This window comes from Barbatula barbatula, assembly GCF_947034865.1.
Source record: "Barbatula barbatula genome assembly, chromosome: 20".
In the NCBI taxonomy this organism is placed as follows: domain Eukaryota; kingdom Metazoa; phylum Chordata; class Actinopteri; order Cypriniformes; family Nemacheilidae; genus Barbatula; species Barbatula barbatula.
Genome location: NC_136783.1, coordinates 9,366,126 through 9,389,656, shown reverse-complemented (window position 1 = coordinate 9,389,656; position 23,531 = coordinate 9,366,126). Strand labels below are relative to the sequence as shown.

The window sequence follows — 23,531 nt, the reverse complement described above, 5'->3', positions numbered from 1 at the left end:
ATTCAGTCGCCACCTTTCCTCTTCTCTTTATACATTGTGCTCAATTATTAATTCTTTTAGATTAACTTAGGACAAAACAATATACAAACAGGGATCAAACTCATTCATCTCCCCATGTACTTAATAAACGTACATATTAAAACTAGCAAAAAAAACAAGATTTGAAAATGAAAAGTCCCAAAACTCTCTTCGGACTCCACAGTGTTTAGTGCAGGTTCTCCTGGTCATCCGTTTTGGGTCTTCTCCTGAGATCTCAGGCTTTCTTCATCTTGCTGTTGAGAGTGCTTCCATTCTCTTGTTGCTTCTTTCCATGGCTGAGGCCGTTCTTATGCACGCCATGGCCGTTGGACACCACAGACGTGCCGTTGGACACGCTGGCGCTTCCTTTACCCTTGCCGTTGTGGGCGAGCTCATGGCTGGAGTCTTTTGGTAGCCTCTTGCCCTTGACATACGCCTGGTACCAGAAATTAGAGAAGAGTACGAAGAAGAAGGTCCCGTATATCCAGATGAGGTGGATGAACAGAGGCACCTGGTAGTCGCAGGTCTTCATGAAGTACCACTGGGTTACGTGAAGAGACACCAGGACAAACTGAGTCTGGGGAGAATAAGAAGACCGATAACGTGGCATGTACACACTGAGAATCTGGTACAGTTTTAGAGTTCTTTAGGAGTCCAAAAGGTAATATTCACCCAAAATATTCATAGTGACTTCAAAAGTTCATGATCCAATTTTTATAGGTTTTTTGGGCAAATATTTGCATAGTGGTTTTTGTTATAATGCTTCTTTTTTTAAATGTGCACTCTTAAACTCTCATTGTATGCTAAAGGCCAAGTCAAATTCTTCAAAATGATCCTCTTGTGTTACACCAAAAAAGCTGCAGAGGTTTAGACACAAGTAAATAACATAACTAATTATAAATAAATATTTATTTCAAAACTTAAATTTATAGACTGTTTCACACGCTGAACCTAAGTTACCTACCGATCTGTGTTTGGTTACAATATATCAATTTATTTTCTATTACATTTCTATTAATATCATATTAATATCTTGTTGTGTATTCATTGTAATAAATCAATTGAAAACTTCTTTGCGAAGGTCTACAAGTTAAGTTTGGGCCTCGTAACATTTGTTGCCGCAAATTTTTTTTTGTCATTTTTGACAATTTGGCTACTATCATTGTAAAGAAAACATTAAGTAAAGATTCTACAAAATCCTTTGAAAAGAAAAAACAGCAGCATAGGTTTGGAACGACAAGCAAACAATACAAATGTTAATAATTTTAAATAAATAATTTTAATACAAAAATAAGTTATTCCTTTTAGGATACATACATGGAAAATACTATTTTTTCAAATGCTTGTTTTCCATTATTCTGTGACTCAAATGAACATACCAGCTGGATGGCAGTCATGTATTTCTTCCACCAGAGGAACTTTTGGAAGCGAGGTCCAGCGGCAGAAAGGCCATAGTAGAAGTACATGATCACATGGACACAAGAGTTGACCATTGCATGGAAAGAGCCCATTCCACCTGAACAACACATTCAGAAGATTGTTAGTCATGGAAAGGGCAACTTAGAACTCTAAACATAGCACTGACGCTTTCTTAACAAAAGGTATATGACTTTAAGAGCCTTATTTACAAAAATCATCAGCACATGCAAAATGTCTAGGGCTTGTGGAAAAAAACAACTTCAATTTTCAATCCTGGTGACAGTGTAAAAAAACATGAACCTTTTGACCCCACAAGGTTCACAAGTTCAATTTAGAAAACAGAAAAACTTTTGTAGTTCAGATTAAATCACAGATTCTTCATTTTGGAATGACTTTATCACTGATTTTACATGATACCCGACGCCTCTTACTCCATTTTAATGTAATATAATGACTTTGCACCAGTAACCTGAGCTGTCACACAAGTAAATGAGCAGCGTCGCTGAAACACAACCACACTATATAAACAGCTGACTGTGACCCACGTGGCATGACTGACCTGGAGCATAGCTCACACCCCACCACCACGTCCACGGCATGAAGGAATGATGGAAGATGTGCAGGAAGGTGATCTGACCGCGTTTCTTCCGCAGCACAAAAAACACCTGAACACACAACAGCCACGTTCAGCAATACATTCACAAACCCATCGGTTTCAAATGCATTCAATATTTGCAATTTGTGAGTAGCGCAATTGAAATCTTACCGTGTCCATAAGCTCAATGAACTTTGAGAAGACGAATAACCAGGCCACCCTTACCATCTGGGAAAAAGAGTTTACGGTTAAGAGAGAATTTGGATATGCAAAGATCTTTGTGATCATTTAGACTATCATGTAATTTAAAGTAATATCTTACCCTGTGTGCTTGAGGGCTGTCAGAATAATCACATGGGTCACATCTCCACGTGTATCCGGTGGCCCACCCAGACATCAAGAACTAGACCAAAAAAAAGTTGACATGAATTTATTCATTTTAATAAATCAATGAATTGATTATTTATTAGAAATGCATGCGGTTCAAATGCACATTCAATGTCTTTACCTCATAAACAATATATGCAGACAAGCCCACCAAGGACAGGTTGTAAATGATCATGGCTTCTTTCAACTGGAAGGGTTTGCGGTTGGCCATAAACTTCGGGCCGGCGTACAGTGCGAAGAAAAGATAAGCGAGCAGAATAGCAGTCATGTTGAATGGACTCTCCATGAGAAGATAATCCTTCACCCGTGGGTCTAAGACAAAAAATACAAAACAAAAACTGAATATCTATCATATACAAAATGTCCAACAGTAATAATTCAATTACACAATTCAAAAGCTAAATGTAATAAAACGTTTTGCACAAAAGATATAATTCAGATTAGAAATCCTGAAGGTTAGCATTTCAGATTAAGAAACATTTTAGTGTTATCTACTTAACAGCTCATTTATACAAATTGTGTTTTGTATATATTTCCATTGTCAGTCATCCACTGCCCGACTCTCATGATATGACATCATCCATTGAGGAAGAAATGATGTCTGGCAACTGCTAGTCTGACTGACATCATCATTTAATTCAGGACTATAGTAAACCTGTGTTCAGGAGGTCATTTCATAAGCATTTTACCTCTGCCTGCTAAAAGGCGGTCATAGACCTCCATTATTCTGTCTTTCACCATCTCCAGCATTTTCACTGATGTCAGCTTAACACTGTTGACTGCACAAAAGCACCTGTGACAAAAACAAAGACAGACGGTTACAAATCAATCCGGAAAAACACACAAATCATTATGTATAAGACTTTACAGAATAGACATTGTGTAAAGTTCATTGGATCGAATCACTCCTTTAAGTCAGAAAAATTCAGTGACTTATCTACTGTTGCCTTATCAAGTTAATGGCAAACAAAAAATGTAGTTGGTAAAGAGAGGAATGAATTGTGTGGATCAGGTGACCTCAACAGCTCAGACGGTTACAATGAAAGGTCTTCAAGTGCAAAGGCGGAGCCTTTCTCATGTGCGTGTAGACAGGTTTTCATCACGAACACATATTACACTATTTTGACTGTTGACTTTTTAGTCATAATATCATCACACAATCATTCAGAAACAGTCGTTTTGTGAGACTGTACAGCCCAAACGCGACCCATCCATGTGGAAAAACCCGAGTACACCTGTCTGTACTGTGGTACTTTCGTGCTGGAGGCAGTGTAAGGGGAGAGATTGTGCACAAATAAACGTAAACATGGTCAAAGTGAAGATCTTGGTTTCTTATTCCTCCAGGTGCCCCCGTTTGGGCTGTGACAGATCCACTATAACTCCTGAAGTTACAGAAACGTTACACCACAAAAACAACTTCTGATTTATTACGTTAAGACATTGACTAAGACAACAAATGTGCATATGTGCATATGTGCATGCGATTCAACGCTTTGATCATCTCAGCTCTGTAGCCGTACGTGTTTCCAACACCTCAAAACAACACGAGTAACGAGTGATGCCGTTCATGCAATGACCCAGTATCGGGCAGGGGGCGTGGCCAGCTCGAAATGCATTTTCAAGTCCAGATTGAATTTAATTTTGCAACACTCAGCACGCTGTTAAAATGAAAATGCAATACCAAATGTTAATTCATTTAGGGAAGATAACATGCAAATGATCATTTTGCTACATGTATCATACATATACTGTATAATCAATCCGGGGAATGCATTTTAATTTTGCTACTTTTTTATGACATAGTAGTGTAGGAACTGACACGTTTTTTATTTGCACATTTGTTATTCTAAATGTACATTTAAGGACATAAATGTATTGTTTACATTTGCAAATTGAGCATTTCTACCAACACGCTTCCATATTATTCATGAGTCACATGTGCAAATCTGTAAGTGCGCTTACAGTCAAAACTCAAGCATCATTATAGAGGCGACAAAGCATTTCACTAAGTTGAAGGTGAGAGAAACATGACATCACTTCTTCCATTCCACTCCTTCATGTAACCACACCCACCAACATCAGACCATATCAGCAGAGAGAAAAGAAAGGACATGTGTTTAGGAGAGAGTACAATAAGGAAGGTCTGTTGTTATCAGAAAGAAGTCCCTGCTACACTCTGGGTAAACACAGGAGGGGTTCAGGTGTGTCTCACACACACACACCTCAATTGTTGACAAGGAATAAAAAGAGCCCCTTCCTAACTACGTTTCATTTCACCCCATGATCAAAAGCATCAAGATATATTAAGCATATGAAAACTATTTCAGCACCATTATGACGCTTGCATCATTCTCCCTTTATTCTTACCAACTTAATGAGACTTTTGTCCTCATTACAAAAAATGGTTACATTACAGTAAGAATATATTGTTAACATAAGTTAACTTATTAGCTGACAAACAATACTTCTGTTGTTTATTAATTGTATTTCATATTAATTTAGCATTTAAAGTTTGAATGGACACTTTTGACCATTGTCATCTTTTCTACTGTTGTAGTCAATAGTGGCCAGATATGTTTGGCTATAAGCGTTCTTCCAAGTATCTTTCTCCGTGTTCATTGAACAAATACATTTATACAGAATTGGTACAACTCAAGGGTGAGTAAATGATTGGTTCATGTTAGTTAATGCACTTACTAATATTTACAAATACAACCTTATTGAAAACAAATGTATTTTTACTAGCATTATGCAGTAGATAAATGCTACCATGATGTAAACATTGAATAAACAGTTATTTTCACATGATAGCAATAGGAACGTTAGTTTTTTGCTTTACAGTAAAAAGAATGGTCTTTAAAGTACACACCACACAATGACACTAGAGAAACCTTTTCACATTACCCAGTTTATTCACTAACCCCCATTAAATTAAACAAACGCGATGAAGAGATGTGTAAACTGTTGCCTTCACCTTTGGTCTCTTTAAAAGAAACAACTCCTATCAATATACATTTATTATTAGAAATTAATCTTCAACTTGAAATATTAGCAACCGAGTAAACAGAAGTAACACACATCTTAAAGTCATAAAAGCAAACGCATCCAAATGTCCATATGCAGTACACAAACACACTCAGTAGTCAAACACATCAGGATAAAAGTTTGGATAAGCATGCATTTAAATAACATATCCATAAATGATTCATTTACAACCTTGCTGAACAATAATCTGCCCATATCAGTTGGGAAATACAACATAACGACTCCCTGATAACATATGTACACAAACCAACAGCCTTTCATTGGTCCGAAGTAAAACTTCCACCGAAAATCTATAGCAGCCATAAGAATCATTTAAATGCCATTTTTACAAGTGGTCAAAACTTAATGGGTAGCCAATAATGGTTTGTTAATGGTGGAGGCCTCGTGGTTTAGGTAAATTATCACGCCGAATAAATAAATGATTATGTGTGTGATGAGGAAATACAACAAGCTGGTAGTATTAATAATGGTGTAGTTATTTCTAGAATTTATTTCTTTTGTGTAAAATTTCAACAATGTCGAAATTGAGAGGTTTGGACTCACTGAAATTAATGTTTTTTATTAAACAGAGTAAAGAACAGAAAAAAGGTACCGGAACCAAATCTCAGGTGACGTATTGGTACGGGCTAAAAAGCGAACTCAACTCTATCAGGCCACACTGATGTCCTTGAGGTGCTAGTAGATAGGGATACCTGCTTGTTAGATTCTCACCGATGACGGGTTTTTACTGATATGGATCGTGAATCACAGACAGGTGTCGTCACAAATATGACATACATATAACATGCTGTGAACATCAGGTTGAACCACATTCATACTATCATGAGCAATTGTTAAGCGATGATAACATAGTTTTGCTTTGTAAGTGAGTGATTTCCAAGAATTTTAACTTCTGCATCGTATTGACCTGCAAGCGGATGTTAGGAGTTGAAGATAAGATTCAGCAGCAGCAGTCTTGGAAATGTAGATTGTGTGTACGTGCGAAACGTTATCAAAACTATCACTATAAGGTCTTTACAACCTTAAGGAACCTTTGTATTTGAATTGCAATGTAAAGACCAGAAGGAAAGAAAACCTGCTAGTGTTTCTTATCTCAGAACGTGCGTCTGTCACTAAACCGTGCCCTAGGCCAGGTGAGATGTTAAATATTCAGACCTGAAATGAACTTGTAATCTTGTTCTAAAGAAAATCTGTTACAGATCAGTACATGAAGTGAAGCATATCTGAAACAAGGCGTACACTCCAAACTGGTTTCTGAAGGCCCAAGCAGAGCCAGTGAAAAAATGATTTAGCTTACAGTTTATCACGTTACTCAGGAATTACCCTCCTCCATCCCCAGCTCCACACGACATTTACAACATTTAAAATGATGTTTACCATTCACAACATAATGCAACACATAATGTGGGTTCACATTAAGGGTGCCCCACACCCTTAAAAAACACTTGGATGAGCCAACAACACATGATCTTTATAAAAAGCTGAAAGAGAGTAGTGTCTTATCTGATCACAGCTGCCAATGTGGGAGAATCTAATGTGCGAGTTATGAGAGGCATCTTTAAGACATATCAGAATCGAAAATGACTCTGGACTGTGTGGATGTATTGTGAAGTTTTGGTGTGCCTGATGGACCATGTGCCTAAAGAACTACAGTACACACTCACAGTGTAACACACAGATAACATACAACATACAACCATCGGCCTCGGTCCAACCAAAGCTCAAAATGAGGCCCCGATGGCCTGTGAGATTCTGAAGGACAAACTGGTTTGACAGTAGTTGACAGAAACACATTTACAATACTTTTGGGAGGGATCTGTAGTAATATGACAACACTAACCACAATATTAGCATGCATTTAAGTATACTGTCAAGGCAACATGATTCATACAGATGACAACGTGATTCTTTGAAAATGTCATGTACAGTACAAGTGTTTATTTTGAAAAAAATAGTTTCTGGGAAAACTTTCTGTCTCTGACTCAAAAGCATTAAAGATGAATCTTATGGAAACTGAGACACTATAACAAACCATGTACCACAAAAAAATAAAGACTATTTTAAGGATGAGATGTTTTGTATTGTGAATTTGTGACATTTAAAAAAAATATTACCCTTTCGTAATAATAAAACCTTTAATGAAATAAATGACCAATTTTTAAAATAAAAATACAGAATTTGCATTGTGACATTTTTAATAAATTAAATTACAGTTTTATAAAAAAGCAAATATATACATATACATATATTTTTGTTCGTTTATAAAATTAATAAGTAAAAAAGAATATATTTTAAATTTCTTTTGGTGAGTTTTTAAACAATGTTTTTTAAGTGTTTAAGTTAATTGTTGTTTTCCAAATAAATATATTTTTGTCATTTTAGGACGGTGTGCTAAATGGTCAAGAAAATATCACAATGCCTTAAATCTGACTTCCCTTTCTTTCAGCAAAATATGCTGAAAGTTTCCTTTGACTGTGGGGTTAAACGGTGAAGGTTTCATGAGATTCATCCTACAAAGCTCTTCACGTACATCAGCTTTTATCAAAGGTGTAGATCGACTCTCATCCGGACAATGATTGCTTTTACAATTTAAACAGACCAACACCATGACCATTTATAGTAAAGTCTCCCTCATCAAAACCTTTCAAACAGACCAAATTCATGCACGTGGACCATTGCACATTGACCTTAAGGTCCCTCGAAGTCCTGTTCCCCTTCCTCCCCCTCTCCCAACATATGGAAAACATAAGGCCATATCCGGCCCTTTAAGTGTGGTCTGTGAGAGTTAGCAGGCAGGCGTAAAATGACACTGTTGCTAGTAGAGATGGGGAACCACCCTGCTTTCAGCCCGGCTGACATGTGACCAGAACTCATGGGGTCAGATGCCAAAAGCAGAAAGACATCTTAAACAACACCATAATCTATCCTTTAGTCTTGGACGGGACGAGATAAAACACAATCAATCATCCAGCGACAATAGCTGCTGCTGCTGCTCCAAAGCCCCTAGGCTAGTATTTCCATTAAACATTTCCGTCTACGGTCATCACGAGGGCGGTTTAAGAAGTCAAACTTCAGCAAAAACTACAGAGAGAGCAAGAACGAGAGAGAGAGCGAGAGTCAGTATTAAGGGTGGGGTTTTATACGAGCTGTGGCAACAGGCATCCTGTGAATGAATCACTCGTAAACAGGAAAACGTTTCGAGTTAATAATACACTTTGGAAGAGAAGAATCATTGAACGGACCCAAAAAATTATAATTTAACATGACCAAAAAAATCCTTTCCGATATACTATGAGGTTTTGGACTCTTTGGGCGGACTGGAAAAGTTCAAACGGAAAAACGTCTAGAAGAAACAAACAGCTCACCTTACAAACTCCTGCCTCCTCTACGAGTCCCGATCAGTCCCGGTGGACCAGTCTTTTCTTCTCCTTCAGCGTCTGACCTCTCACTGGTGATAGAGGAAAACCAGAACAGCGGTGGTGAGGAGACGAGCGACAGAGAGAGAAAGAGAGAGAGAGGGCAGGAAAGAGAAGTGGAAGGAAAAGAGAGTGTGTGTGTATCTGCGTGTTGGAGTGTGTGTGACTGGTACGGCTGGCTTCTGGTCCCTCCCACCCTGACTCACTCTGTTGATGAATAACTGGCTCTGAGACAGCAAACTGGAGGAGAACCAGAGAGAGAGCTCTGTGTCTTACACCTAATGCTAGTTGAGTAGTAACTTTTGACAGAATTGTTCACATAAAAATGATGATTCTGATAAGATTTACTCTTATTGTTCCGAACCCATGATGTCTTTTTTAAAGAATCTTCGCAAATATCTTTCCACACGTCAACGGATCAGTGACTGTGGAGCTTAAAAGTCTTCTGAAGCCACATGGTAACTTGTGTGTGGACGATTTGCTATTTACTAACAATGTTCATCTCTTACAAATGTCAAAATACCACAAAAGCTCACACATTAACATGAAATGGATGCTCGATCAACAACACCAAAAATATGTATATATATATATATGTGAAAAATCGGACTAACCAAAGCACCAAAAAGAAATAGACCTAACAGACTAGATCTCTAAATGTCAAATCAAACACTCCCCAAGGTTTAGAAGTTTTTTTTTATCAAAGACTCATTTCTGCCAGGGAAAAATAGTAGCGATTAGCAATTAAAAGTTGACAACGATCCAATAAGTTCTCGACGGACAAAATCAAGTTACACCTACATATTATTTACATACAGAAGCCGGAAAGAAAAGTTGTATTTTTATGTGAATGTTTCACAGAAAACAAAAGCAGCATGTGGGTTTGAAACAACACGAGGCTGAGTAAATACTTTCAGTTTCATGTAAACTATCAATTAATAATAAACGTCTTTATAGCGCCTTTCATAGATTTTATTTGTCACATACACTACTTCACTATATAGAGAACCAATAACCAGTCTTGTGCTTTTTGCAGCTCTGTTTTTGGATCTATTGAGGTAGATGTCCCACACGGGTGGCAGAGCTCTCTGTAGGGCTTTGCAGTCTTGGCCTGTGAGTTAAAACACTTTCTATGGCCCTTGAATAGAAAGTAGGGTTGGGCATTTTTATCAAATTTCATTTCGAGTACTGGACCGGTTTGAAAATGATTACTCGATTAATTGCATTAGAGGGGGCAGGGCGTGTCCCTCATGCTGACAATGAAAGATTTTAAATACAACACTGATGCGAACATTTATGTTGATAAAACTACACGGAGATTGAGTAAATAATTAAATCAACGTTGTTAGATTATAAAAAATAACCATTATTGCTTTTGAAAATACAATTATCATTTAAAGAAATAGCCTATCAGCGTGAGGTTCAGCGTCATCTCTACCCTGTCGAATTTCTGTCTGTCAGTGTGTGACGGTAAAGTCTCTTATGCAGACTTGTCTGTCTGAAAGTAGTGGTCTCATGATATGTTGCAGTCATGTGTGTAGAGAGAGTAGAGTAGGGGACTCAGGACACAGCCCAGTGGGGCTCCTACACTCAGGGTGATGGACTACTTTCACAACCTTACTGGGAACTAGGGGTGATCCCGAATAGTCGAAGATTCGATAGGAGGAGCCTGATTCGACTACAAATCTCAGTCAAATCTTCGTAGAGGTGTTATGAAATGGAGATCATGTGATTTTGGTTATATGGTCAGAAATATTGAAAATTTTCAGGGTTGGGTACCGAAACCCTGAGCGTATATAACCGCGAGTTCTGGCTACCAAGTGCAGGATTCGATGTCTTCTGTGCTGTGAGAGCAGTAAAAAGAAGCATCCAGTTCGGCCCAATAATGATAATAATAATGATTATTATTATAGAGTAGTTTTGAATTCTTTTTGAGGTGAGATCTGGTCTAGTGAGTTGCACAGCATTGTTACGTGATGTTTATGGAATATTTCCATTAATTTTACTATTTGTGGCTTGTGTTTTGAATATATGTTCCCTGCATTTCAGACATTTTGCCTAAACACATTTATTTTGCACATTTTTACTTAAATCTGGCTAATTTAAGATGTTTTTAATTTTTTATAATAAAGGTATATTCTGTTCTTAACTAATTCTATAAATTGATGTTTGATTGTTTTTGGGTGCGTCAATGTTGCAGTGCACTTTGTGCCGATCTCTTGTTAACCACCTGGTGTCGTCCCCACATGCACGCACTCAGGCACATGTGTGTGAGCAGACTATCGGTCGACTATAGGCAAGACGTGAAAGTCGAATCAGAATTATGTAAATCCTGTCGAAGACACTCCTACTGGGAACTATAGTATTGAAAGCTGAGCTGTAATCATTGAATAGCAGCCTTACAAAGTTATTATTATTGCTGTCAATATGCTTGAGGGAAGAGAGCAGGACGTGAAAGATGGCATGCTCAGTAGATCTATTGGGACAATAGGCATGCTGAAGAGGGTCCAACGTTTCAGGGATAAAGGAGCAAATATTTTCTCTCAAAGACCTTCGTAACTGTTGACATGAGGGCAACTGACGATAGTCATTCAGGCAAGAGGGTTTATTGTTAAGCACAGATTCTTTAAAGGAGGAGGGAACAACGGAGGTAGCAAGGGACTCGTTGAAGATGGATGTAAACAGACCTGCGACCTCAACGCAACGAAAAATATCATCAGGCCCAGCTGTTTCCTGATGTTCACACGCTTTAGTGTCCTCTGAACCAAGTCCTCCAACAATATGATTACATGAATATCGCTGCTATTTTCTGATGTGCTTAGCGGGAGGGTCACGCTGCCGCGATTACATTCAAAACGGGCGTAGAAAGAGTTTAACACGTCAGCCAGCGACAGATCTGATCTCACCTCTACAGAGGATTTAGTACCGGAGTCCCAGATGGTCCTCTGTCCCTGCCGCATGCGTCGGGAGTCATAATATTTAGCGTATTTTACTGCGTGGCGGAAAGCCAATCACCATCCTTTGTACTTGCTCATGTTCCCCGACAGGAGACCAGTGCGTTTGTTCACTGCTACAGGTCTAGTTCTGTCCACCCACGGGTTCGGATTTGAAAAGGACCCAATTGTTTTATATTCAGATGCTTGCTCGGTTAGTGTGTTTACAAAACTTAATGCTACATCCATGAACTCGCTGATGTCAGATGAACTCGCCCGGAACTTTGACGTCCCAGTCAACGTCATCAAGAGCCGCTTAATTTCTGAATGGGAGGACCAGCCCATAACAACTCTCTGCACCAGGGGTTCTTGAATGAGCCTCTGTTTATATTCGGGTGTGAGGAAAATGACGGCAGGGTCGGATTTGCCAAAAACTAGTAGTGAGCGAGCTTTATAGGCACTCTTAACTGAGTAGCAGTGAGTGACCCAGCGTATTAGGACAGGAGACATGTTGCTAAAGGTTCGGCATGACCTGCCTGAGATTTACTTTATCAAAGTCCCCCACAATGATAAAAGCAGCATCAGGTTGTTTGTTTATGTAGTCGCTGAGCACATCATGGACCTATGGTTTTACCAACCTCAGCTGTTCAGTCCATCTGTTAAACAGAGAAGTTATCAGATGGCGTCACAGCAGTGTCTAGGAATAAGGTCATGAGCCACAGTTACAGTCCCTGATGGAAAACTTTGACCATCTTAGAGCCAGGATATCTTATTCTCCAAGGATTTGACATGGGCAGAGGTGGGCTGTGTGTTCTTTTCCTCTGTTGCAAATTCCAGCCCATTTTCCGCTGTTTTTTGTTCGGTCTACCCGGGGTGCATTTCAAGTTATTCGTCTGCTTGCTCCAAAGAATCTCAGATGGCCACGATGAGTTAGAGGAAGTACCCCAAAACAGGTCAGTTTGGGGGCCATTGAAGAGAAAGTCTGATCAACCATAGGCCGCAGACGTATAGGGGGAAGTAACAAGTCATCTTCTTCACAGGAGCGAAGATCACAACATGGGTAGTAAGAAGCTCACAGATAAGCTAGATATGGATCTCATTTGTGAGACCTTACTGAGGGAGGCGACATCCAGTAAGGAAAAGTTCGAAAAGGTGCCAGAAAAGGGAGAAATACTATGGACAGAAGCAGATAAGGAAGGAGCGATTCCTTTGCGAGCGTTGGCAATCTTAGAGCTGATATGGTCCAATAGACTTACAAAGGTGATCTGAAGTCAGTAAATAAGATGAACTACTGCCTGTGAGAAAGTTGGTTGATTGATTGATGGTGTGAAACAATTTTCTTTTCTTTTCTTGATTGTAGTCAATTATCTGAGAGAAATACCGAGACCTAGCTGAAACGATCTTGGCCTTCTATTCATGTAGATGGTCTTTCCAGGCTTTGTGATGTACATTTAAGCCAGAGAGACGGGACCAATGCTCCATCTTCCAACAAGCTGCCTTCATAGAGCGCACCTCGTAGTTATAAAAGGGAACAGACCGCTCAAACGCTACAGAACTTGATTTCATGAGGGGGCAAATGAGTCCAAACCTGACAACAAAGCAGTATTTAACAAGTAAACTTTGGCCTCCATAGGGGCATATGAAGAAAAGCTACTTAATGAGGTATCAATACAGGCAGAGAAGTCAGAGATTTAATGGATTTCCATTTGTAATTCACATTACGAAAAGAGGAAATGTTAGTATGGGGCAATTCCATATTCCATGTGACAAGATGAAGCATGTGACCCTTAATGTTAGCAGTCCAAACTGCTTCAGATCAAACCATTCCAATAAAGACACAATGTCCTTAGGCAATGCAGAATCTTTTTTGTCAATGTAAATATTAAAGTTCCCCAATATAAGGATTCTTCCAGCTGTGACAGTGTAGGTAGCAGGAGAGCAGCAGCTCACTGACCACTGCCCCAATATCCAACAGGCACCAGATCCACCCACATTTTAATCTGAGCTCTGAACTGTATACGACCCAGAGCGCTGGCTTCACTTCCATCTACATCTATAATATTATTCACAGGCTGAGGCGAGATATCAAGAGAGACTCTGTGATCATGAAGGGGGCTATTGTTGTGCACCACCCGCTCCGACCAGAAGGACAACAGAGAAACACACCCTGCGACACAAAGACAGCGTCTCTAAATCTCGGTCCCATGTAAAAAAAAAAAAACACCTCCAGACCAACAAGTACACAGCCATTGACTACCACACAAAGACCATTATTAAAAACAGCTTTATTTTTGCAGAAACCCGGTAACCTAATTCTGAAAGCAATACCAGCAAATGCATGTAAATGATTTGGACTATGACCAATTTAAGGATTTTGCATTAACTGAAATAAATCTACCCAAATGGACCAGGTAGATTAGTCCTAAAACGATGTGAGCAACGTGTGGTATGCACAACAACAGACTTTACAAATTCGACATGTGGTCTAAAGTTTAATGCCACTTTATAGTGCCATTGGGACATTTATTTGTTTTCCTCAAACTGAGAAACATTTGCCCATGTGTTCAAATGACGATTATTGTACGTCTCAGGTTAAATATTACATGCCATAACACACAGCTGAAGCTACTTTTCATATAACAGAGATCATAAAAGTGACTTAAGGCACAAAATAAGGTCAACAAACGATGATGGTGATCAGAGCATGACACGTAGGTCAATGACACCAAGCCTACAGTGAAATCTGATTTACAGTTCCACCAAACATACTTCAAAATATTTTCTTTTGTGTTCTACAGGTTAAAAATGAAAAGAGGGTGAGTAAATAACACGTACATTTTATTTGAACTTTTTCACTTTAAGCTGCAGGGATCGTGAACACGTAGGATCCAAATTATTCATTTGAAAGCAAATTTGCATCCTTTTTTTATTTATTACACAATTGATATCTTACACACTTCTCTTCTACACGCAATCTAATTTTCATAATCGCTAACAGCTTTTCATAGCGTTAACATGAAGTTTAACAGCATTGTAGAAATACAGTACATCTGAATTTTACATGGTCACCTAAATTGAAAGACATTAAACTGGGCAAAAATGTTGGAAAATAATCGATGATGTATTTACGTTTAGGTCTCGTTTCAAAGGTGTCGGTCTATGGATTAATCATCAACAGATTCAATGAAACACACTCAATGCATTACAGGGAAATCAATATGGTTCATTATCAAACACACAAAGAATCTTCAGATGAGAGTTTTCACTCCCACAGATTGAAACTGATAATGATTTTGACAAGTGACACAACTTTAGTTTGTGGACACCCCATTTAAAACAAAGTTGTTTTTCTCCATTTTTATTCATACTATTCGAATTAAGCACTAGAACTAGGCCACAATCACAACATTCAGGTTAAAGCATTAAATTCCTACAGTTTTCTTTAGATTTGCCCTCATTTCCTATTTTTACATCTACTGAAACTGTTACGTCCACACTCGCAAGAGATACAGTGAACACACCTGTGACCTGCAGCTCTCTGGTGAGGAACATTGCATCAATTCATTTGATTAATTTATTCATGAGCGGTTATGATAGTAACCCTTAGTTCTGCCCATTGGCATCTATGACAAACAAAAGCAAACGGTATTAAACGGTTTTATATGTCGCTATTTGACCACAAGACAGGGCCGAGTATAATCTGCAGATTTTATGTTCTGAGGGACATCTTTAGAAAAATATTTAAACTTAAAGGGACAGTTCGCCCCAAAATTTTAATTCTGTCATCGTCGAGTGTTTCCAAAACCGCATAAATGTCTTCGTTCCGAAGAACACAGAGAAACATATTTGGAATAATGTTTGTAACAGTTCTTTGACTACCATAGTAGGAAAAATGACAATGGTAGTCAAAAGTGTCCTACATGTACATTCTTCAAAATATCTTTTGTGTTTAACAGATCAAAGGAATTTATTAATCAATTTTCCATTATTGTGTTAATAAAACCGCAAATTTACAAGAAAAACAGGGGGGGTGTAATTTTACAGGGAAAACCCGTTATTTTACTGTTTATTTCTGGCGCCCCAGCTCCGGCAAGTTCCCAGAAATACGGTCAAAAACTATAAAAGAATTACAGAAAAAGACAACACATTTACAAGAAAATTGGGGAAACAATTGAATATAAATAAATATTTTTTACAATTATTTTTATAGCAGAAAAAAATGGGTCAGTTGTGGCCTGGGGGTTAGAGTGTTGGGTTTGTGATCAGAAGGTTGCAGGTTCAAATCTCAGTGCCAGCAGGTCATGACAGAAGTGCCCTTGAGCAAGACACCTTACCCCTGATTGCTCTGCAGTAATGTGTCACTGTAAAAAAAAAAACTACTTGTAAGTCGCTTTGGATAAAAGCGTCTGCCAACTGAATAAATGTAAATCAATGAGGGTCAGGTGTTGTTTGGTTAACCAACATTCTTCAAAATATATTTTTTGTGTACTGCAAAAGAAAGTCAGTCATACAGGTTTGGAATGACACATGGGTGAGATTGTCATAATAATGATTTTTCACAGACTTTTCACTTGAAATCAGAGCAGAAAATGTGAACCGGAAACCAATTCTGACACATGAGACCTGGAAAGCAACAGCATGGGACAAAGAATGAACATGTGTGTGTGTTGATGGAGTGTTTAAGGAATGTGAAAGAGTGTTGAGAAAGTGGTTAAAGAGATGTGACAGCATGCATGCTGTTAGCAGGGCGTTACAAGCACCAGAGGTTGTTTAAGGAAACTAGCCGGGTGAACTGAGGAGGTAGAAAGTAAGAAGTGAAGCCCCTGTTGGCAAAACCACTCTTACAGGCCTCACAGCTTAAAAGCGTGTGTTTACGTATATGGAGTACTTCACCCGATCAGTTCGCTCACATCAAAAACCATGTATGGTTCTGTCTAGAATAAGTGCAAAAAGTCTGTATCCATCACAAACAACTGGGACCGGGGGTCTCTCACATTTCACTGCTTTCACCTCATAATACAAGTGATACAATGTATTGTCTAATATTGGCGTTGAGGAGACTGGTGGCATTTTAATACGCAGCAAGTGACAGTAGGTATTGTTTCATCAAGCACTGCGCAGTAAAATAAACCTGAAAGTGTCAGAAATAACATATACTGTACCTGCAAGGCCTGTGCAATTTATCGCAATCGCAAAAAAATTGCGATTTGAGCACATGCGATTTCTAAACCGCACAAAGCTGCGATTTTATTAATTAATTTATAACTCAGAATACTAAAACTGTGTTGTGCGCATGTTTAAGATGTTAACCTATCAGAGCTCACTCTGCGAACTGCGCAAAATACGAAAAAGCTGAGAGGGACAAGAACAGAATAGGCGAACGGGAGGAATCAATATAAAATATGGATGCAGGTCAGAATAAAAATGATTTGCTGTCAAAAAGAAATTCAACATCAGTCGTATGGGAGTCTTTTGGATTTAGGAGAAAAGTTGTGTCAGAGAGCAAGGTAATCTGCAAGACCTGTGAAATGATTATTGAAACGAAACGGGGCAATACGACAAACCTGTTCCAACACTTAAAACAGCGGCATAAAAAACTATATGATCAATGCATGTCAACAAAGTCTGTCGAACCTAACAAAAGCACACAACAAAGCCAGGCTGAACAAGTATCTGCAGGCTTAACGCCTTATGAGAAAGGCTCAAAACGCCACAAAGAAATTTACCGAAGCGATCACCTATCACATTTGCAAAGACATGATGCCTGCGTACATTGTCAGTAAAGACCGTTTCCGAAGATGAATACAAACACTCGACAAAATATACCAGCTGGTCTCGCGCACTCATTTCACACGAGTTATTATTCCCGAAATGTATGAGAACTGTAAGGCAGGCGTTGAATGCGAACTCAAGCAGGTAAATACGCCAATACCACAGATATGTGGTCCAGCAGAACGATCAGGGCTCTAGAGTGCGACTAATTTGGTCGCACATGCGACCTAAATTCTCAATGGTGCGACTTAAAAAAATCTGAGGTCGCACCGGTGCGACCAGCCGTTCGACAGAGAAAAAAAGTCTCCGCGACTCAAGTCTGCCTGTCACACATAAGTCTCATTACGTGGTCTAAACCAATTAGAGATAGTGTAGGGCGGACCCCCTCTGATTGGCCGTGGTCCAGATATTCCTGTACGTGCGTTTACATTTGAAATCGCGTGTGCTGCAATCAGACAGAGATAGAGGTGAGTAGAAAAGATGAAAAGAACGATTGAAAACTTTTTCGATAAGATTCCGTGCAATAATCTTAAACAATGCTCTGACACGGACCTTATGTCAAGCATTGGTCCGAAGACCGCATTCGATAATGAGCCAGATACGATCGAGTCCGAGCCGACTGAAATGAAAAGGGCGAAAGTGTATAGATTTCGAAGAGAGTGGCTCGACAAGTTTTCCTGGCTAAGATACAAAGCTGATGAAATAATGCACTGCATTTACTGTAAAGAGTGTGGGAAGACCATGGCCGGCAAAAGTGCATTGGCGACGGGTTCAAATACAATGATGTCGCGCGCCCAAATTATAGGAGTCATCGCAGATACGTTGAAAAAAAATATGTCTGTGCATGTTGCGAACAGTCCGTATGTCAGTACACGATCCGTTCCACCTGCACGATCCGTTCGCGCATGCGCACAACGACGTTGTAGCGCAAATGATGATTTTGTTGTGGGATGATTTACGACACTGCACAATCTTTTCCACGCTTGCGCAGCTTTGTGGGTACAATTTATTATATTTTTTACTGTTAAATAAAATACAATACTCAATTTACTTCGCTGCTGTCCACCTCTTATCATTTCACTATGCGTTCTGTCAAGTCAGTTTGAAATACTGTAATGTTTCCCCTGACTTTGCAGTTCTTTCTTCATGTAAATGAATATAGGCTAGTTAGACATATGTGTTATGTTCCTTATTGGCTTCTGTAAACGCCATTGAAGGGATTATTTTACTAGTTTAGATTAAATGGATAGATATATTAGCCTATATAGATACTAATCAATTACTACATTTAAAGTTAACTAGTATTATCAGATTTTAATTAATAAAACTGACACAAACCCTTTGACAATACTACTGATCTCAGTTCGAAACACGGTAAGATAAATAGACATGATACAGCAATGAATCGCAAAATGGAGTTTGGAGGAAACTGAAGATTTGCAGTCGATAAAAACACTTTATTCCACATGTAACCAAAATCATCCATGTTCATGTAACAACTGTATTATTTTGGATTGGCAACCACATAAACACATCGTAATGGTAACGTAAGCAACATTTAAAAACATAAAAACAGACTCGCCGTGAACGGTTAAACTATGTAACGTTAGCATACAAAACAAAAAATATGCTGCCATTTGTGCCACCTGGCCGTCAAATGTTTCATCGCCTGCGTCACGGTACCAATAGTGTAGGAACACAATGACGTTTTCTAATACGTAATTACGCGCATGCTCAGAACGGATCGTGCAGGTGGAACGGATCGTGTACTGACACCGTACATGGCATTCCTAATCGACGGAGACACAGATGTTGTAAATGTATCTAAACCAACTGAAATGTATTTCAGTTCAGTGAAGCATACTTTTTCAGTGTGCTTTTTTTCATTTAAACTAAATTTTTACCAGATTGTTAGTTAATCATTAACAAGTCAATATCGCCTAAATGGGATCCGGTCGAAAATTTGGGTGCACCCAAATTTTATGCTGGTGCACCTAAGAAAAAAAATTAGGCGCACCAGTGCAACCAGTGCAAAAAGTAAGTCTAGAGCCCTGACGATGGAGCCGTATATGAGCTTAACGTTGCGTTATATTAATGAAAACTTTGAAATGAAGTCGATGCTTGCAAACAGCATACTCTCCAGAAGATCACGCCTTTGTGACAAGTTTATTTTAGGAATTTAGGTAAGTTAACCAGAATTTATTTATGTTGTCTGTTTTAAAGACATTTATTTAAAATTGTATTACTGTTAATACTATATTATTCCATTGTGGAATGTTTTGTTATGCACTTCTGGTACATTTAGAATGGTACATGCTTGAAAAAGTAAAACAATTACCAAAATCGCAATATTCCTTATAAAAATCGCAATGTGATTATTTTGTCCATATTGCACAGCCCTAGTACCCGCTAACAGGTATTTCTCTATTACTGTGGTGGAAGAACAAAACAAATCCCTCATAAACTTCATAATTGCCCCGGAATATCCCAAACAGCAACCCTTCTGAAACACAGACCCTGTGACACATCCAAAAACCTTTTATCATGTCACTCAACCCAACGGTGAGATTGTCTTACAGGGTGCAAATGAAAACCAAACATATTGCTGGGAAACCAAATATTGCGAAACATGCTTAATTTAAGAATTAATTTCAAAATCTAACCTCAGGAGTGGCAAAGTCATCCAACAACAAATGTGAAAGACTGACAGACAATCCAAGTTATCACATAAAATATTTTTCCCAAATACAAATATTATAGTTGTGTTGCATTAAAGTGAATATGAACTTGCTTTAGTTGCAGTATTTGAGGTCTGATCTGATATTTTGACCCGTTTCTCCAGTTTTCATTTTTTGCAAACAGATACAACGTTTACATTTGAAATTTAGGAGAAATATTGTTAGTAGTTCACAGAATGAAACAAAAATTCACCTAAACACATACCTATAAATAGTAAATTCTGAAAAACTGAAAATTATTTTGAAATGGGCTTTTTCCGCCTTTGTATGTAGTCACGCTTCGGACATACAAATTGAATCATACGAACTCTGTGGTATTCTGAAACACTAGGATATGTACAAGTATGTGACATCTATACATGATACAATGCTTGGTCAACAAATATTTCCAAATTTAAGATTTCCACATGGCTATTAAAGAAAGGAATTAAGGCCGGTCACATTAGGTAAGAGCTGTGATGCCTGAGAAAAAGGCCGCTGTTAAAGAATGATTGTTTAATCCAGCAGGTCAAAAAATGAGTTAGCAGTTGTGCACATCAAAAGACTAAATCACACATGCCACAAACATTCTCTTTGCCTCCTTGTAAAGCACTTACTCACCACAACACAAATACTGATCAGTGTCAAATTCTTATGTCATTGTAATTTGCTTTATTTTCCATTAGCCAAAATGAATGAACTTGAGTTGGCATTGCCCGTAATGCTAAAGACTAACTGCAAATATAACAGTAAATACAATTTCAATAGTCTTTAAATAATTTTGCAGTCAGATGACTTCGGTAATGTGCCAATAAGCTTGCATGTCTATATTTCACCAGTCCACAGAGAATAGGGAAGCGATAACATACTTCCCTCTTATTGTCTTAACAGAACAAGCACATTTTGAAAAGGCTTTGTGTCAATACACTCCAAATGCATTGAAACTATCTTAAAATTGACATTGTATAGACTTGCAGACTATCAGGTCACACGTGAATACTTAGCTTTTTTTTAAAGGGGCGGCTAATGACAATAAAAGATAAGTTATTGGCAGGTATAATTCGCAGGTAACTAACAAAACTGTTAAGAGGAAATTTATGAAATACTTGCCAAGTGACAGTATCTTTCAACACATGAATCGCTTCTCTTTTGTTCGCTAAACACATGATCACGGACTCATCCATCCTGCAAATAAACGTGCCACTGAAAACATAACTTCATACGTTGTTTTCACACAATAAACCTGTAAGAGTTCTCTGTGTTAGAATGCGCAGCATTTTCCTGTAAAAAACGATTTTTGTATAGTAAACACTTCAGTTTGTACCGTAAATAGACAGGTAAACAACCTTGGAAACCTTTCGCAGGAAACACTGCTCACCTGTCTGTCTTTGACAGAGGTCAAAGATTTCGGAAAGGTCAAGCTCATACACGTCTGGAGCCCAGACGGGAATACACCAGATAAATCGTATACTGCAATGTAAACTCTAAATAAAGTCATGCTTACAATCATTCGTTATACATTTAAAGTTAATTTTGCCATCTGATAATGCTCTATCGGTGTGATTCCAGTTTTGAAGAGTAAAGGATGAAACAGTGATGAACAAATGAAAGTGGGACGTCACGATGGACTCACCTGGACGAGTTCCAGTGTTCGTGGTCTCGGTTAACACTCGGCTCCGGGTCGCGACACACCAGAACTGAAGACGGGAAACAAAAAATCGTGAGCTACGATTTAACAAAGTGAAAAAACACAAGTTCCCGTACTTCGTTCAAAAAATGCACATTTCTGCGTAAAGCCACGTGCGAGCGAACGACTTTCTTTAACGCCGCCAGGCGAATCAATGAGCTCTCTGTTCGCCGGAACCTGACAAAACTCGTTTCAATTGGTGGCAGAATATATATGTGCTCGTCGTTTCGTTAATACAAATATGTGCCAAACGCGACGTTTCGTCTAACGGGAGGTTGTGTTTCCGTTTTAGAGGAAGAACGAGATACTACTGTCTACACGAACGACGCACGTTTCCTTCCTGGTTTAAGATGTAGCGTCACCTCTCCGAAGACTGTCCGGCCGGTGAAATGAGAAAGCAGGGCCTCGCTCGGAGCTCTTCAGTTGGTAATGAGTGATGCAGCTGCCCTGTCGTGCTGTCGAAAAGCCCCTTACACTTTTTCTCAACCAAGTTACTAACGTGTGGTAGGCTCGACCCAGCCCTCTGACGGCGCGAGAGGGGGCAGGTCAGGGGCTGTGTCGTAAAGCGTCCTCTTTAGGGCGTCACAGGTGCGCGCATCATCCGAGTGGCGCTCTCCCTAACATGCTGCTCGACTTGACGATTTGAGACACGGCCGTTACAGCCACGACAGACTCGGAATCATTTTAGTTGATTTAAATGGAGGTAGACTTCATTTAAAACCTGTACATTGGTGTATTATAGGCCTATAGATAAAACAGCGTATACTTATGTTATGTATAATATACATTTTCTGTTTGTTTGTGGTATTGTATATGTCCCTTTCTATCTGTACAAAACTGACATCTTTGCATTTTATACAAATATATATAAAACATTAAAGTCACGAACGTCGTTCATGTTGAGTTTGTGTTTGAGTGTAAACTCAAAGTTCAGTTTTGAGAAATGTCACGTGGCTTGGCAAATATTACACACATGGCTTATTTAGTCAAAACACGGGACTCAGGAGGAATGACTACAGAACATTACCACACCAGAGGATCAACAAATATTAATAACAGATAAAAGTGTAATTCTTATTTGCTTTTATTTCCAGCAAGCTCTTTGTTATGTCTGTTTGAATAATACCGGATGCTGTAATTTGACTGTCTCTCCAAGCTTGTTTGTTAGAAATTATTGGTAGGGTACAATTTAGTGTTCCCTAAATATTGTCCCTACCCAAAGCGACGCCCTTGTCTGAGCAACCCAGATAAAGCCCATGAAAGACTTTTTAGCTGTGAAACATCTGATTTCAGCTCATAAAACATCCAACTATTGCACTACCGGTTAAGGATGAAGATTTAACATGCACAAAAAAGCTTTGGAGAATATCAATCTACAAATGCACTGTTCAATGAATGGTAATGCATTTAAAATGTACATATCCTAGAAATATATTGATTATAAGAAGAAGAACGATGAAGAAATTGTGCACAGTGATACAGAAAGTGTCAATATAAAGAACAGATGCATAAGGCAACTCACTTCATAAGGTAACGTGAGGC

General features: G+C 38.7%; 1 protein-coding gene across 5 annotated transcripts; it reads right to left on the bottom strand.

Moving 5' to 3' along the window:
- Position 1: 1 nt before the first annotated feature.
- Positions 2 to 22,620, bottom strand: elovl1b (ELOVL fatty acid elongase 1b). 5 transcript variants are annotated; one of them, XM_079482963.1, is made up of 10 exons: positions 22,321 to 22,603; positions 21,936 to 21,999; positions 8,830 to 8,912; positions 3,109 to 3,212; positions 2,541 to 2,731; positions 2,355 to 2,435; positions 2,204 to 2,260; positions 1,997 to 2,102; positions 1,398 to 1,534; positions 2 to 595 (listed from the first exon to the last, which is right to left on the bottom strand). In XM_079482963.1, exons 4-10 carry the CDS (start codon positions 3,167 to 3,169, stop codon positions 254 to 256), a joined length of 975 nt encoding a protein of 324 aa, XP_079339089.1. In that variant the 5' UTR covers positions 3,170 to 3,212; positions 8,830 to 8,912; positions 21,936 to 21,999; positions 22,321 to 22,603; the 3' UTR covers positions 2 to 253. The 5 variants fall into 5 exon arrangements, with proteins under 5 accessions (XP_079339089.1, XP_079339088.1, XP_079339091.1 ...); XM_079482962.1 differs by having other exon boundaries at positions 22,352 to 22,583; XM_079482965.1 differs by lacking the exon at positions 8,830 to 8,912 and having other exon boundaries at positions 22,321 to 22,620.
- Between the last annotated feature and the right edge of the window lie 911 nt (positions 22,621 to 23,531).

Bases quoted from the DNA above. Each gene is read 5' to 3' on its own strand.
- elovl1b (XM_079482965.1), bottom strand. From the start codon at position 3,169: ATGCTGGAGATGGTGAAAGACAGAATAATGGAGGTCTATGACCGCCTT. The intron at 2,732-3,108 runs GTAAAATGCTTA...TTTTTGTCTTAG, and splicing joins CCGCCTTTTAGCAGGCAGAG to ACCCACGGGTGAAGGATTAT. The intron at 2,261-2,354 runs GTAAGATATTAC...TCTTTTTCCCAG, and splicing joins ACAGCCCTCAAGCACACAGG to ATGGTAAGGGTGGCCTGGTT.